Source organism: Aspergillus udagawae (genome assembly GCF_001078395.1).
Source record: "Aspergillus udagawae IFM 46973 DNA, scaffold_3, whole genome shotgun sequence".
NCBI classification, from domain to species: Eukaryota; Fungi; Ascomycota; class Eurotiomycetes; order Eurotiales; family Aspergillaceae; genus Aspergillus; species Aspergillus udagawae.
Genome location: NW_025091266.1, coordinates 1,433,422 through 1,449,478, shown reverse-complemented (window position 1 = coordinate 1,449,478; position 16,057 = coordinate 1,433,422). Strand labels below are relative to the sequence as shown.

The following is a 16,057-nucleotide window of genomic DNA, read 5'->3' as shown; positions in this document are numbered from 1 at the left end:
CATCTATCAGTAATGATGCTGAAATGTAACAATTCTGAGCAAGATAAACAAGCATTCATTTAATCATTTTCGTATCAGAGTAAATGAGCAGAATTGTCAACGACTGAGAAGGGGAAAGATGACGTTGGGTTGAGCTGCGGTCTGCGGGATAAGGTACTAGCGCGGCACAGCTCCGCGATCGCGGCTTGTGGACGGGTATCGAGATACAGCATGATCAACCATCCTCCACTCCCTTTGCTTACCGTATCCCGTTGATGGCGCGGACTTGACTTCGTTCAAATGGCTCTGACATCAGTATGCTCATCTAATCACTGAAACGAAACTCTCAAAAAGTACTGACTCGTTCTTGTCAGTGGAAAGCGTTCAACTTCTTTGACGTCTCCTCGGTCAAACTTCCAGAAGACTGCTCGTCAATATTAAAAGTACACGATTGGCTCCTTCTAAATCGTCCGTCTGTTCGCAGTTTGAATTCTAACAATATCCGATTCTGCATAGTCCGATCTCACCTCTCTCAGCGCCGGCTCCTCTAATCTCTTCATCGCATCTACCGATGGCGTGGTACACATCGTCTCCGCCGGATTCAAGATCGTGCGATCTTTCAAGGCAGCGGACAATGGCTCCATTACGCATATTAAACAGATAGAGGGCACGTCACTGCTTATAACCATTGCGGAAGACCTCCCCAACGAGCCCGTGCTGAAAGTGTGGGCGCTCGACAAACCTGAGAAGAAAACCGGAGACCCGCGTTGCTTGTCTACAACATCGATACAGAATGCGCGGAGGCCGTTTCCTGTTTGTTGTCCCTAGGTTGGCGTACGACTCAGATAACTGATCATTGGGCGAGGTATAGATATCTGCCTTCGCGGCTCTGGAAGATTTGTCGCAAGTAGCAGTGGGATTTGGCAACGGATCGGTCACAGTCATTCGCGGCGACTTGATCCATGACCGTGGTGCACGACAACGCATTGTCTTCGAGTCAGAGGAGCCGATTACTGGGCTCGAGATACAAAGCGGGGCGTTATCGGTACTCTTTATCTCGACAACGAGTCGAATATTGACCTTGGTCATCTCCGGCAGAGGACAAGGTCAACCGGCGCGTGTATTGGATGACTCTGGCTGCGGCGTTGGCTGCATGGCGCTTGACAAAGACACCGGAGATATTGTTGTTGCTAGGGAGGACGCAATATACACCTATGGACCGCATGGACGTGGCCCGAGCTATGCATTTGACAGCCCGAAGAACTCGATCAACGTATTCAGAGACTATGTGGCCTTGGTATGTCCGCCAAGGGCTACTTTGGGAAACCTCCGCAGCCAGACCGAGGAGATCTTCAACACAACGACCTTCACCCTGCTTGATACGGATCTCAAGTTTATAGCTCATTCAGAATCTCTGGCAGCGTCTGTCAAGCATGTTTTCATAGGATGGGGCGACTTGTTCCTCCTTTCGACAGATGGGAAGGTACAATCCAATGATGAGAATGAGTATTGCTAGAGCTAATAGACGGGCAGGTGTACCGTTACCGAGAAAAGAGCCTCCAGCAGAAGCTGGAGCTACTCTACCAACGCAATCTTTACATACTGGCCATCAATCTCGCGCAGAAAAAAGGCATTGACACTCTACAGCAGAATGCCATCTATCGCAAGTATGGCGACTTCCTCTACCAGAAAGGCGATTACGACACGGCCATGCAGCAATACTTACGGGCTATCGACAATACTGAACCATCGCAGGTTATACGGAAGGTATCACTGCCTGCACTTGGTTGATAAGCTTATATCTGACTGAATTGACCGCAGTACCTTGATACGCAGCGTATCCATAACCTGATTGAGTATCTTGAAGAACTTCACGATCACGACCGAGCTACCGTTGATCACACTACGCTCCTTCTGAACTGTTATGCGAAGCTCAAGGATACGGACAAGCTAAATTCCTTTATCAAAGCTCCAGGAGAGCTCAAGTTTGACCTGGAGACGGCCATCGCTATGTGCCGACAAGGAGGTTATTATGAGCAGGCAGCCTATTTGGCTACAAAATACGGTGAAAATGACATGGTCATCGATATCCTAATTGAGGATTCGAAGAAGTACGCTGAAGCTGTGGAATACATCTGGAGGCTTGAGCCGGACTTGGTTCGTAATGGCAGTCGTACCCTTGTGATTTTCCAGGGCTAACCCATAAAGGCTTACCACAACCTAATGAAATATGCCCGGGTACTACTGGCAAATTGCCCTCAAGAGACTACGGAACTCTTCATGGCGTACTATAAGGGCCAGTATCACCCAAGAACAGAGGTGGAGGTCCCAGCCGCACCTCAGACACAACCAACCAGTACTTTGCAAAGCTTGGCTGGTTTCCTTCCTTTATCTCTGATTAATGCGGGTTCCGGAGCGAAAGCTGAAAAGCCGAAGGATATTCTTGACGAGGAGACGAAAACCGCAGAACCGACTCCAAGCTATGAAATTCCGAGACCAAGGACAGCTTTCTCGGCTTTTGTGGGCCATCCGAAAGAATTCATTGCTTTCCTGGAGTCGCTGATCGGCCTGGAAATCCTGAAGGAGGAGGACAGAGTTGACATTTACACAACACTCTTTGAGATGTACTTGGATACAGCAAATCGCAAGAAGGGTTCTGCCGAAAAGGAAGAGTGGGAAAACAAAGCCAAAACTCTCATCGAAGGTAAAGACGTAAGTGCTCTTGCTCCACTTGTAGTTTCGTCTCTCATTGGCTCCTAGATTCCGATCTCGACTTCAAACGTCCTTCTCTTATCAGATCTGTCTAATTTCCGAGAGGGATCAACTCTCGTACGTGAGCAAGAAGGGCTTCGGTCTGACATCTTCCGGTCTTTTACCTCGGCAAAGGACACCCACGGAGCTATTAGAGCTCTGCGGAAGTATGGACCGGAAGAGCCTCAGCTATATGTGGACGCTCTGACATACTTCGCCTCAAGTCCGGCCATCCTTGAGGAAGCCGGCGAAGAACTCGACGTAGTACTCAAAAGAATCCACGATGACGGATTGATGTCGCCATTACAAGTAATACAAGCATTGAGCAACAACTCTGTGGTTACCATGGGCCGAGTCAAGAAGTATCTCAGCGACAACATAGAGCGCGAGCGGAAAGAGATTTCTACTGTACGTTGCTTTCTGTCGATCTTCTACCTAGTTTGAGCTAATATATGGCCTAGAATCGCCGCTTGATATCGAGCTACAGCTCGGAAACAGAGAAGAAAAGGCAAGAAATCGAGCAACTGGGCACTAAACCCGTCGTTTTTCAGGCCCGTCGGTGCATGTCGTGCGGTGGAGCTCTGGACCTTCCTACTGTGCACTTCCTCTGCAAGCACTCATTTCATCAACGTTGCCTCAATAAGGTGGATGAAGATGCAGAATGCCCAATGTGTGCGCAAGAAACCTCCACCATCAAAGCTATCAGGAGGAGACAAGTGGAGTCAGCAGATCAGCATGATCTCTTCAAGGGAGAACTTCAACGAGCAAAAGATCGATTCGGCGTGGTTAGTGAGTTCTTCGGTCGGGGTGTGATGCGGCCGCAGAGTACCATGGAATCATGATACTTGCTTGAGCTTATGATGATTTCGACGCCGATTCCAGTTGATACCAATACATGCTGTTTTTTGATACCTTCATGCCTTGTTGCCTTAATGCCTAGCAGTAGAATTGCCTTATCTATGTCTTATCTGCACGTGTTTGCGCGTCGTTCCGTTCCACGATTCCGCCCACTTGACGCGTGAGATAACGAACAACGCAGACTGATAAGCGGAATTTCTCCTGTTAACGATTGTCGCCCAGTATCTCTACACGTGTATATACATATCTTTCACAAAATGTCCTTTGATAGAGTAATTCAAGACTCTGACGATGAGGACGATCCTTTGTCGGAGATGCCGCCCCCAGTCAAGCGCGCCACGGAGCAACCAAAGAATCATATTGATAATATCACCACTTGCAATGAGCAATCTGGAATTGCAACACCAGGCCGAGAAGCGCACGATATAGATCATGGAAATCAGCTTGCTGTTGACTTCGATGCATTCATACAGTCTCAGGAAACGGCGCCAAATAGCTTCTCTGCCTCTCAGCAACGGAGGGAGGAGAGGTGGATTCCCTCTGACGCTGGGGCGGGGTCAATTGGTGAGTCTTAAACGTCAATATCATGAGGGTCCTCGTGAAAGCACTGGTGACTAATGGTCGTGATCAATTAATGCAGGTTCAGTAATGACGTTAATTGGACTTGCGCAGCAACGACTTTTCGACGACGATGATGCTCAACATGCAGTTATCCGCGAGCTCCAGACAGCTGCTTGCGGCAACCAGCCGGACAATGGCCCAGCGACTGACGGGTCTCCAGTTCTTCTGAACATGGCAGTGTTGAATTACGATGATTACAATCAACACGAGGAGGGTCCTGGTGCTGTGCAGCCTAATGCATTCGTTACTCCCACATCGCAAGACATGGCGCTCCTCAATGGCAAAAACCACGGCCACGGTTACTCCAACAATGACATTACCGGATTTTACGGCGATCATATACGACATGTCGGGCCGCAGAATGGTTTGTCAACTCATGACTTGGCACAATCCTCAACGTCATACAATTTCTTTGAATCATCCCTGAATCCACCAGCGCAATTGAATGACGATCTTCAGAGCCACCTGAGATCCAGCGACACAGTGCAGACGGAAGCCGTTCATAAAACCCCTGGAAGGTCTCATTCCATGCAAGCCACCTCTTACTCTCCCCACGACACCGAGCCAATCTCGTCACTAGTGACGCCGAAAGTCAGTAGAGCCCAAAGCGACAGCACTTGCCGATATGCTCCATCACAGTCGCCAAGAAGCGCATGCGATGAGCTCGCAGCCCCTGTTGCAATTGAGATACCGGTGGTGAAAAAGAAGCGCGGACGCAAGAGAAAGCAAGACATGCCAGAAGATGACGAAGATGATGAGCTTGCTCTCTCAAATGATCAAGGCATTTCTGAGAATGGCGAACCAGTCAAGAGAAAGCCTGGTCGGCCCCCGAAGATTGTAGGGACGTTGAACGAAACTGACGACGCCGGGCTGGCCAACAATCAGCCACAAGACCAGATTGTTCTTAAGTCGGAAGAGATTCAGGAGCTTGGTGATAACCGGCTACCTCCCAATGCAATTGCATCAGACCCTATAGCCAACAGGACAACACATGTGCTAGAAAAAGACGACTTTCGAATTGAAGTTGCCAATAAATCAGGAGTAAATCGGACAGAAGTCTCGAACGACACGCCTATCGAAATAAATCCCCCGCCGGCGAAGCCCTCAAAAAAGGCGAGAGAATCCAAGAAGAAAAAATTGAAGCGTGGAAAGACGACCTCAGTGATATTGAAGAAAACCTACGAATCAGATGTCGAAGACGACGTGATCTGGATTGATGAAAGACCCTCAAACCATTTCCTACAAGATGAACAGACCGCTCAGAAACCCAGCAATTACCCAACGTCTGTCGATTTAAACAATACAGAACCGTTTCAAATCCAGATACCAAGATCTTTCTCACCCTCTATGTCTGAAGTAACCGAACCCAAAACTTCGCTCGAGACATGGAAAGACCAACCAAAACCTGCCCTTCTTCGCGGACGGAAGAGGAAGAAGACTTCTGAGCTACAAACCAGCGAAGAGTCTCCCTCCGAGAATGCCAATGAACTTACAGGCAGCCGAGAAGACAATCAAGCACCACCACCGCAGCGATCAGACATTGGCGTGTCCGTCATGCTTGAGCGGCCCTCGAACCAAGACATCAATGAGCAGAAGACTGAAACCTTGAATGATGCTTCTCCTTCAGGAAAAGAAGCAACACCACATCTAGAGTCACTCTTGCCCTCCAAGCCCTCACCAGCCACAGAGGCAGACACACCCGAAACCCCAAAGAAACCCGAATCAGCCTCTTACCAGCCAGACACGAGTACATGTCCCAAGACAAAAGACACCGGAAAAGGCCCCGACAAGCACAGCCCGATTGCAGGAACCAGCAAAGTGCCCTATCGAGTCGGATTAAGCCGCAAGGCGAGAATCGCGCCTCTGCTGAAGATCGTCCGACGATAACATTGACCATTTTTATGTCTGGATGACTTTTTTTTTCGGTCATCATTCCTTCTACTGTATATCTAATACCAACCTTCATCTTCTAATGCTCGTCACGACCTCTGAACGACTTCCAGCCTGTATACCCTACATTGTATTTTTACGATATCGTGATTTGAGCCTGGAGTGAATGATTTGCATTTAAAGGGCATACTCCGATTTTTCTTTCCCTTTTCTTTTCTGAAGGACTGCCATTTCTCGCGTTGCAGATCGTCTCTGCTATGATCAGCCTTTAATTTTCCGATGGTAGACTTAGATCCGGAGAATATACTTATAAGATGTACGCTCATCCACCCGCCATCTTTTGGAATGTCAGCTTCTGAGGTTTACCGTACCCTTTATTGACATGACCTGGTAGACAATCTCAGAGCAAGATATGATTGGATTGCCTTCGAAATTGTTTATGAAACCGCTGCATGCTCCTGGCGAGGACGTCAATTCATTGTTTCGGCCTTATCGTCTCTCACGAGAATTAAATTATATACTTGCGGCGATAAGGAAACAACTTATATACAGGAGCCTACGCTAGTTCATCTGTACAGCCGCGAGATATAACACTGCACACCCACTAAAGGAAATCCATCTACCCCGTAACGGGCATCTTTCAAAGGCGATGGGGTGTCTTGCTCTTGTATACGTTCATCTATATCTACTTCGGTATCAAACCTTGCTACGGCAGAAGGAGGTATTGGGATGTCATGAAATCTTCTAAATTGGTTGCCTATCAGGCTGCTCAGGTGCGAAAGGAATAATAATTGATGAAAGCATTTCGTCCGTCGGACAGTCCGTGGCTCAGTGACAACTCTAGGGAGCGCCTAACGTAAGCTGCACGTGTCTCGAAGGTCATCCTCAACTATAAGAACGTATTGGGAAAGACAGTAAGTTGATCGCAAGCATCAGAAAAAGGACCTTTTCATCTAGGCGATTGCTGTTGCGCAGATAACCAACATCAGGCAGGCTGCAGCCGACAAGGCATGGACCGCTGGATTTGCCTCCGATTTCACAGGCTTCCTCACTGATCCATCTCCAGGAAGACCGTCACCATTGGAAGGATCGTTAGGACCCGAACCCGGCCCGGCCGTTGGTTTTCTTATAGGGCCATTAGTGTCATTGTGCGATGGCTCGTCCAAGGAGAAGCAATTTCCAGCTTCTGGCTGGCAACCAAATCCGCAGTGAAGATTAGAGGTACCACAGTAGTCGGAACTACTACAGCAAGGGCCAAAGCTTGATCCAGCGCAGGTATATTCCCTTCCACATTTGCCATCAGGGGAGATGGGCTTGGAGGCATTCGGACGAACGTCATGGGTCTCTGGTGATGAAGACTTTCTGACAGCAGTATTGATAAGAGGCTCGCCGGCTTCGCGATACCAGAATTCTTGGGGATCCTGCAAACATTCACCAACTGTCACCGCTTTGTAGCCATATTCTGCCATTCTCCTTAGCATGTGCTCTGTGAGGTTGCGGACTGTTTGCTCGTGCACGTCGTGAGCAATAACGAGCCAGGATTTCTCTGATGCTTTCCATGGCACCAAGGCGGCATCAAACGTATCCTTGGAGACTTGAATGGCGATAGGACTATCATGACTATAGTCCTTCGTGTCGACGTCATAAAGAATTATATGGTATCCCATCGTGCCCATGTCGTCCAAGCAGCCCGTTTCGGCGAGGCAGCTCGAGTATGGAGGACGCATATAGGTCGGAATTCTGCCCAAAACGTTGCGGAACGCAGCTTCATTCTTCAGCATTTGCTGTCGTCGTTGGTCTGGCGTAACTTTGCTGAGATCTTGGTGCGACCAGGTGTGACTCGCAATCTGGTGTCCAGTGTGTTGCATGCGTTGAATCAAAGAGGCCCATGGGAGATCGGGATGATCTATCGGGCCCTTGGCATTATTGATTCCAGAGATAAAGAATGTCGCCTTCGCGTCATACCTGTCCAACAAGTCGAGAAGCTCAGCAGTGTATTTGTTCGGACCGTCATCAAAAGTCAGGGCAATAGTGCCTGCTTTGGCACACGAGCGGATGACGTGGGGGCCATATGGTACGGCACCGACATGTGGTCGAGGTATATCTTCGACGGGAGGGCCCTCTGGGCTTTCATGAGCGTCGCAATGACCGAAGTCAAGCTGGCAGTCTGGAGAGCGACAGTGAGCCTGGGTAGTGCCACAATAGCCTGGGAAAAAAGGGTTAGTTTGAGCATGTGGTTGGACGAGGAGTAAAGAGAAGATACCAGCAGTCGAACAGCATTTGCCATCCGAGCAAGTTCCCACACCGGGACCACACCGCACGCCGTCACCGCTTCTTATCAACAGGTGCGGAGTGACATTGCCGTCGGGCAAATGCACCGACTGGGAGGTGTGGTGACCAGGTTGTAATTTGACGATATTGCGAGCAAATGTGTGTGCCTCGAGCCCTAGGATGGGCAAGAGCAGCCAGTGACGTATACGCATCTTGGAGACGTGTTCGAAGAAGGATGCTGGACCTAATATGCAGAATAAGATGGAGGCGCAGTTATGTGTGGTTGAGAGGATGGGAAGAGGTAAACAACAGAATTCTGAGTCGAGGAGTCGAAGACACAGGAGGCATGTTGCTTCCGTTTTAGAGAGAGCAGCAACACAGAGAGCAGAATGGCAGGAAGAAAGATGAGCGAAGGGTAGCGATTCGGAAAGAGCATAACGAGGCAAGAACGGACTGGATCATTACATGTTCATGTGGATGGATTCCCAATACCGTGGAAGTTGTAATAACTGTTGAACGAGTTAGGAAGCTGTCGCACAGCTGCGAATATAGTGTGACAGGATTTTGCCATGAATGCCATCTCGAGGATCTTGCAGATGCCTTGAAATCTTTCTTATCAAAGAGCAGATTCTAACGTCGCGCTCTTTGAAAGCATTCAGCGACGCTACTCCATAGGCGCAAAGCAGTATCTACCTAGAATATCACTGAGAGATGGAACGATGAGAAAAGCTCATGGGTAACATACGATATACAGCAGTGAGAAAGGCTAAGATTACCATGGGCAGGGTATCGGATTTGAGATTCTGAGGCTGCTACTGCACTCGTCGGACCATTTCGTAGACGAGTCATTCAATGGGTATATTCAAGCTACCTGACCAAGACTATCCTCTCCCACAGCCGAGAACACGAAAGGGGCTAATGTCTGCAGATGGGGCCCGAACTTGGCTGGAGCACTTTTGGCTATGCTGCCCACCGTAGCAATCAGATGTCGCCGGTGAACGGTCGTCAACTGTGAGGAATTGAATCTCTCGACAAGATCAGCCACAAAGGCGTTCAGTTGGTTGTCCGAAAAGTGGAGCACAAGCACTGAGATAGCGGCCAATGCTCTTTTGGTGACAACGGTACCAGCCGTGTCGTTGTCAATGATGGACATCACAGATTTTTGCAGTGCGGTCAACTCCTCCTCCATAAGAAGAGGTCCAAAGCATGTGACCACTTGGATCACAACATCAACTGCGTCGCTACTGAAGCCTTTAGTAGGATCCTTTTCCAACATTCCCTTTACGAAACTACCCCTTCGGTTTGAGGGCGACGGCGTGGGACCGATTAAACGGGGGATGAGGACTCTGGAGACAGCAGAGTATGCCATGGTGGCTTCTTTGCTGGGTGCTTGCCCTGGTTGAGGACGAGGAAGTGCTGTGACAATGACTCGCAGGGCGGTGTTGGGAACTGAGGTATCGATGGATTGTGAGGCGGTTAAGGTCGATAGCTTCTCGAGAAGTGGCATGAGGCTTTCAAAGGGCAGCCGAAGCGAAAGCGGACCGAGACTGGAGTAAGATATGAGTGAGTGATGTATGCAAAAGAAGTGGTTCTCCTAATACGAACCATTTCAGCGCTTGGTTCTGGACATCGCCATGTTGGTCATCTAGAGCTTTGAGCAATCCGTCGACGAGTCTCGACGCCGAGTGTTGATCGTGAGAAAGAAATGAAGAGTTGGGATTATTCAGGATGCCTAGTAAATCATTCAAGGACATATATCTCAGATCTGCATCCGGATCGTCGAGCTTCAACAACAGACCGTTGAGATTCTGCTGAATGGCCTGTCTGTCCGCCATGGGGGAAGTTGAAGTATGAAAAAGAGTACTGTGACAGAGAAGGATAAAATGAAAACTAAGATAGGGAGACTCGCAGCTCACAGTTTTGAGAGCTGTGGATAAGGCTCACTGGAAGCAGGGGAGATGGAACTAAACGCGGGGCGCATAATAGCAGTCTGCCTAAGGCGACAATGGCTGGATCCAGACTTTGAGCTCCAACTGGCGACTACACAGACCAGTTGTGCAGGTTTCCAGCAAGACGATCGAGAATGGAATATAGGAGGACAGGGGTCTCTTTCGTACAATTGATGACAATAAACTGTGGACGTCTAATATGATATTTACTTTCAATTGCATTTTAATTGCAGTTACATGAAATATCATGACTATGCCAAACTCGGCCATGGCAGTTATTTACTCTGATTACTCTGTCTCCGCACGCCAAAATTACATCACCACCAATAACGCTTGGGCCATGCCGGTTGCTCCCGCTCCGAGCTTCTTGGTCGTGCTACCATTCCTTGCTTGGAGGCTGGGGGCAGTCGGCCCATGATGCATACGTAAGAAGAAGGGCATGTCATGTCACCTCTTCCAGCCTCTTTCCTCCTTAACTTGTCCTCTCATCCCAATTGCACCACAAATCTTCAATCAGCATCTCTAACCTCCAATTCTTGACCTCATTTTCGATTTATATACATACAACCACCATGGTTCTCGTACGACCTCAGATGATCCGTGCATCCCTTCGTGCCGTTGGAGCCACTGCTCGACGACCCATACAGCAGGCCGGACGTCGGACGTACGCTTCTGCACAAGAAAGCACCAAGAAATCCAGCGACCTCCCATGGTAAGCTACCTTCCATCGCTTACGCCCATGAGCTATCGCATTCCATATGCCAGGCGACTAACGACTCCATTTCCAGGATGCTGGCATCGGTTGGCCTCGGCGTCCCCGCTGCATTTTACTTGCTTCAGCCCGCTCCCTCCAAGGCCACCTCACACAACCACCACGGCGAAGCAAGAATGACTGAGAGGACGGAAGCCGAGATTCCCCCGGAGCGTGAGACTGTTGGCCCGGATGTCAAGCCTTCTGAGGTCGATGCGGTAAGTAATTCGCTATTCGACTTGCACCCATTCCCCACGTCAAACGTATGCTGAAGATTTCCGCAGCCTGCCGGGCGGAAGGAACCCTCAGGAGCCAACACCATTTCTAGCAAGCAGGAGGGCCTCGACAGTTCGGACACTTCCAACCCTTACGTTGCAGATCCGGGAAAGAGTGTAAAGGGTGAGGGCGAGACCGATTCTGTCAAGTTGAAGGGAACTGTTGACCCTGCTCGGCCACAACAGTGAGCGCTCTGTTTGATCGAAGAAAACTCAGTATGCGAAAATGTTCGCGTCGGCCTTGTCCGATATTGATATCTCTGTATGTTCAAGAGACTCAACGTGTAATATATTACATAGCACAATCCGTTCACAAGACGAAGATCTCCACCGCCCTAAGTGTCTCAAATAGCCGAGGCTCTTGAGCAGTTTCAGAACGGCTACTATAGAGAGAAAGTGAACTCAGCCATTGCAAAATCACCAGCGCAGATCTATTATTATTATTATCATTAGCTTTGCAGAATGTGGTCTGCACGGTCATCCCCTAAAAGAGTACAATGAACTGCTCACTCAAGAAAATCGTCACTATATACATTCAGCTTCGCCATGCACAACGTCAATCACAAGAAAGGGGGTTGCAAAGTATGTTTGCAGAAAGAGAAATTTGTAATTTGTCATCCACCGTGGAACCGTCGCAATATAACAGAGAATAAAAGAACTTGTCAAGCATCGCCAGACAAATCAAAATCATGATATAGACAAAGCTCAGCGAGCTATCGATGCCTAAAGTGACAGCAAGGAAATTCTCGGCTGGCTCATCAACATCAAGCACTAAGAGTCGGCTTTTGCGCCAAGAGGCTCGCCGTTAACGAAGACCTGAGGCGCCTTGTTTGTATTACGAGCGGTGAGAAGAGGTTGCTCCGCTCCAGTGGCAAGAGTAGCATGACTCTCTGACGCCTGCTCGAGTTCCTCTTCGGTCTCATCGTCGCTTCTCTCGTCCTTCTTCACCTTGTTGAAGATGTAGTTCTTGAGAATGCGAAGGATCAAGAAGAGCCAGAAGAGGTTGACGGCCTGCAGACTGGCCAGCAGGGCGAAGGTGATAATCTGACTGATCCAGCATTTGTATTGTTGGGTCTCCCAGTTGAGCTCGTAGGGTCCAACGGTGCGGAATTCGGTCAGCACGGCCCAGAGGATCTTCAGGTTGAGGACATGGCGGAGGTAGATCCACATAACAACAAAGGTGCCAAAGTATGGTATGGTGATGATGGAGTCGAGGTAGTTGAGGGTTTTTGAGGTCTATAAGAAGAATCAGTTAGCTCTCGTTCGATTAAGGCGGATACTTGCAGGCATACCGCGAGGAAGAAATCTGAGATGTCGTGGGTGATATAGACCGCAATGCCCATATAGGTGAAGTGGAAGCGGTAACTCAATCCGATCAGCGCCAGAGTGATAATGTGGTGGCCAACGAGCTCCTTGAAATCCTTTCGGGGCTTTTCGAGCTGCAACAGCAACACAATCGCCTGCTGAGCCCAGTAACTAGCCTGGAGCAGGTAATAGGCCTTGAAGATGGCTACGTGCTCCCGGTGAGGGAAACCCTCAAACATGGCCGTGGTGTTGAAGTACCAGATATCCGTCTGCTTCATCACGTACAGACCGAAAGGTCCAAAGATCGCAAAATACATGGCTGTGTAGACCTGCTCCATGAACCTAGCAGTCTTTCCTCTGCCGCGAATGCCACAGTAGGCAGCCCATGGACGAATCACGCATTGCATCAGAAACTCTCGTGTGAAAGACAGGACAATAGTGTAGAAGCCGACAAAAGCAAAGTCCAAGGGACCTTTTCCGTACATAACCGGGCCGCCAGGGGACTTGGGAGGCTCCGGGTAAGACAAGAAGATAGCGCTGTGGAAAGGATTGGCCGGCGTGGGATTAACGGCGTATGCGAGGAGGATCACGCTCATCAGCAGGAGAGGTAGAACCCAGGTGTGTTTCACACATATGTCCTTGAACCGACGGAGGGGCGATCGGTTCTTGCGACGCTTGGTTTGCGATTTGAGAGACTTCTCAGATGTTGCCTGGTTCTGCAAGGCCTGACAGCAGTGAGCACGGGACCGAGACGACGGATGATATTGAGGTCACCGATAAGGATATACCTTGTCCCATTTTGGAGATTCTCCCTCAATAGGGCTGGCCTCGTTCAAAGTTGACATGGCTGGCGCGTTGGTATCGCCTGGGATCTCTCCCAGATGGCTGGACTTGCGCGGACGACCCATGATGGGCTTGCTGATATCGGACTGTATCGAAAATGTATCGATTGCTCTTGTGTCTTTTACACTGGTGAACAAATAACCAATTGTCGTATTTGCTGCGCTGATCTGGCTGGCTTCCGAGGGACAAAAAGCGGAGCCGAATAGGTGACGTTGAAGTCACCAATTGGAACAATGAAGGCTAAAATAAGGAGAGACAGGAAGAAAAATTGCTGCGACGTTGAAACTGAGATTATGTTGATGTCAAAGGGGGTTTTTTACCAATTTTCAATTTTCTCCACCGACTCCACCCGCACCAGCCACTCTACCCCGTCTAATCTCAACCACCACCCAATCGCAAGCCCTTCTTGTACGGTTGTACCCTTTTCTCTTCCGATCTACTTCCATCCAATTGCTCTCGCCCTTTTCTATTGGACTCGAGAAGCTCGATTGCTGCTTTCGACCCGGCAAGTCAACGATCGATCAGATACGGAGTACTCCGCGCGTTTCAACAACATTATTATTATAGACAAGCCCAACATCATACAAGCAGATAAGCTACCACCTGAGCTACACATATTTGACAATAATAATGAACAGGATGAAACTGAACTCAGACCAAAATTGTGGCGTCGCCTATGACTTCCTTATAAAGTGCAATTCTCTGGCTCAGCGTGACAACAATGCTCTGTAGACGAGATGTTGCGGGATGCTGATGGAGAAAGGGCACCCCATTACTCGGAGCGCTGGGCAAGTCGTGGAAGGAGGGTGTATGTCAGGGTAATAGGGCTACCCCAAATTGAACTCTCTGCCCAAATGTCAAAATCTCAATATAGTGAGTGTTCGACAGTAATTCATCCGTGAGTGGCTGCGAGATGTAATCCGTAGTTGCATGCATGCTAGATTAGTAAAAGAGATTGATTACATGTAAGAGGAATGCACTGTAAGGTCCGCAAAAAGCACTTTGCGCTAATCAAAGCAGGACTTTCCTTATACATCTTGATCCTGAGAGACCTGTATTATCATATTATAGAACGCTGGTCCAAAATGGGAGGTTGGCAGTCAGGGAATGGGAGGATCCACATCAAGTCACGTGCGTGGTCGCGTCGCGCGCTGCATTGTTATTTGGTCCGCTGACAGCCCTCTCAATGTTCTTCCTCCACTCGTTGCAGCTGCTACCTCGGTCGGTCTCAAACGACTTCGCGGACAATTCAGTCGTTCTTTGATTTTCTAGCGTCTCAGCCAATACTGAATTTGATCCTCACGAGTTCTCGTTCGGGCCTGACTCGCTCGAAGATGTGTCGGCGTGTGTCTCATAAGGATCTCTGGTTTGCTAAGCCGTGCCTCAATTGCCTGCGAGGGCATGTTTTGTACAGATCTTACTCTCCGTATAGTTCTCCAATTTCCATCACTGCATCTCGATGCATCTTTAGGAGACCTATAATCATACGTTGCTCACCCCAGCCTATGATTATACCTTTTAAAGAAGGTGATGGATTATTGGGAATCTAACCCTAACCTAGTCGGTTCAGTGTTAGCAGCAACACAAGTTTCACGGCCTCGCATGGCGGAGTTATTGATTAGTTTATTGATTCCTGAAGGAATCGAGAGACGAAAGGTATCCGATGTCCAGAGCCTGTCATGGGCAACAAAAGACGGTTTACTATGCGTTTTAAGTTCCGGAACGGGACACGCGTCGGTTTACCAATGCTGGGCGTTACATGCTGACCACGATGGATGGTTTGTCGATGCATTAGCGCTGGAGAGTCTAGGGAGAGAGTAGGTGGAGCATGTCGGGCCTCTTGTTACAGAGTACGGCCTTTGGGAGCTTTCATGAACGGCAATACATGGGATGTCTGGAGCCACCCTCAAATTGCGGCGGAATTCGTTACTATTGCTCGGTGATCATCTTGAACGCAACAATTAGTCTTCGGACGCGCCTACAAACACTCTTTAAATCAGTACGTCGGAAGCAACCCACTCGTCGGAATCATTGTGATGTCTTGATGGCGCCCAGGTGCTTCTTGAGAAATCGCATTGTAGCGAGGTTCTTCCGCACTACTGGATGGACTGAGTTGATCAGGATTGCTCCTTGAGTGATACTGTCAGAAACTTGGCTTGTTGTCTAGTTCCGGCGCATGATTCGCCATCAATGAGTAATGATCTCGCATCTGCAATGGTCGCCTACCTATTCCATCCGCTATTCGTTCTAGTATCCGGTGCATGCTCCCAATTCGGGGAGCCTGGGCAACCCGTACCTACTTTCGAACCCTTGTCTCTTGCCATATTCTTGGCTTGCAAACCTCGAGTCCCGGCACCAGCCACCGACTCGAACTTGACTCAAAGATCCAGGTCGACCGTGTCAACCATCTCTTTGCAATGTATATTGCAAATAGATTGATGGGCGCCGACAATGACGATGGGGTCTCCCTCGTCGTCCCTCCCTTCGGGGAGAAGGAAGCGGTTTTTGCGGATGTTCTTTGTTCGCTTCTACAATGCCCTCCAATGTCTGCTCGACGCGGAGAG

General features: G+C 49.1%; 6 protein-coding genes across 6 annotated transcripts; 3 read left to right on the top strand and 3 right to left on the bottom strand.

The window, feature by feature from the left end:
- Window positions 1-279: 279 nt before the first annotated feature.
- Window positions 280-3,572, top strand: Aud_004368 (tethering complex subunit PEP5; the record flags this gene model as incomplete). Its single annotated transcript, XM_043289308.1, has 9 exons — window positions 280-294; window positions 354-422; window positions 496-792; window positions 851-1,462; window positions 1,513-1,746; window positions 1,801-2,136; window positions 2,188-2,691; window positions 2,740-3,138; window positions 3,192-3,572. 9 exons carry the CDS (start codon window positions 280-282, stop codon window positions 3,570-3,572), a joined length of 2,847 nt encoding a protein of 948 aa, XP_043145243.1.
- A 273-nt stretch (window positions 3,573-3,845) lies between these two features.
- Window positions 3,846-6,096, top strand: Aud_004367 (uncharacterized protein; the record flags this gene model as incomplete). Its single annotated transcript, XM_043289307.1, has 2 exons — window positions 3,846-4,152; window positions 4,229-6,096. 2 exons carry the CDS (start codon window positions 3,846-3,848, stop codon window positions 6,094-6,096), a joined length of 2,175 nt encoding a protein of 724 aa, XP_043145242.1.
- A 956-nt stretch (window positions 6,097-7,052) lies between these two features.
- On the bottom strand, window positions 7,053-8,582 carry Aud_004366 (chitin deacetylase CDA6; the record flags this gene model as incomplete). Its single annotated transcript, XM_043289306.1, has 2 exons — window positions 7,053-8,305; window positions 8,363-8,582. 2 exons carry the CDS (start codon window positions 8,580-8,582, stop codon window positions 7,053-7,055), a joined length of 1,473 nt encoding a protein of 490 aa, XP_043145241.1.
- Window positions 8,583-9,232: 650 nt separating this feature from the next.
- Window positions 9,233-10,205, bottom strand: Aud_004365 (uncharacterized protein; the record flags this gene model as incomplete). The annotated part of the gene is made up of 2 exons (XM_043289305.1): window positions 9,233-9,917; window positions 9,976-10,205. 2 exons carry the CDS (start codon window positions 10,203-10,205, stop codon window positions 9,233-9,235), a joined length of 915 nt encoding a protein of 304 aa, XP_043145240.1.
- A 686-nt stretch (window positions 10,206-10,891) lies between these two features.
- Window positions 10,892-11,534, top strand: Aud_004364 (uncharacterized protein; the record flags this gene model as incomplete). The annotated part of the gene is made up of 3 exons (XM_043289304.1): window positions 10,892-11,031; window positions 11,108-11,288; window positions 11,355-11,534. 3 exons carry the CDS (start codon window positions 10,892-10,894, stop codon window positions 11,532-11,534), a joined length of 501 nt encoding a protein of 166 aa, XP_043145239.1.
- Window positions 11,535-12,116: 582 nt separating this feature from the next.
- Window positions 12,117-13,558, bottom strand: Aud_004363 (TLC domain-containing protein; the record flags this gene model as incomplete). The annotated part of the gene is made up of 3 exons (XM_043289303.1): window positions 12,117-12,581; window positions 12,638-13,375; window positions 13,439-13,558. The coding sequence occupies 3 exons, from the start codon at window positions 13,556-13,558 to the stop codon at window positions 12,117-12,119; spliced, it is 1,323 nt and encodes a 440-aa protein (XP_043145238.1).
- Window positions 13,559-16,057: the final 2,499 nt, after the last annotated feature.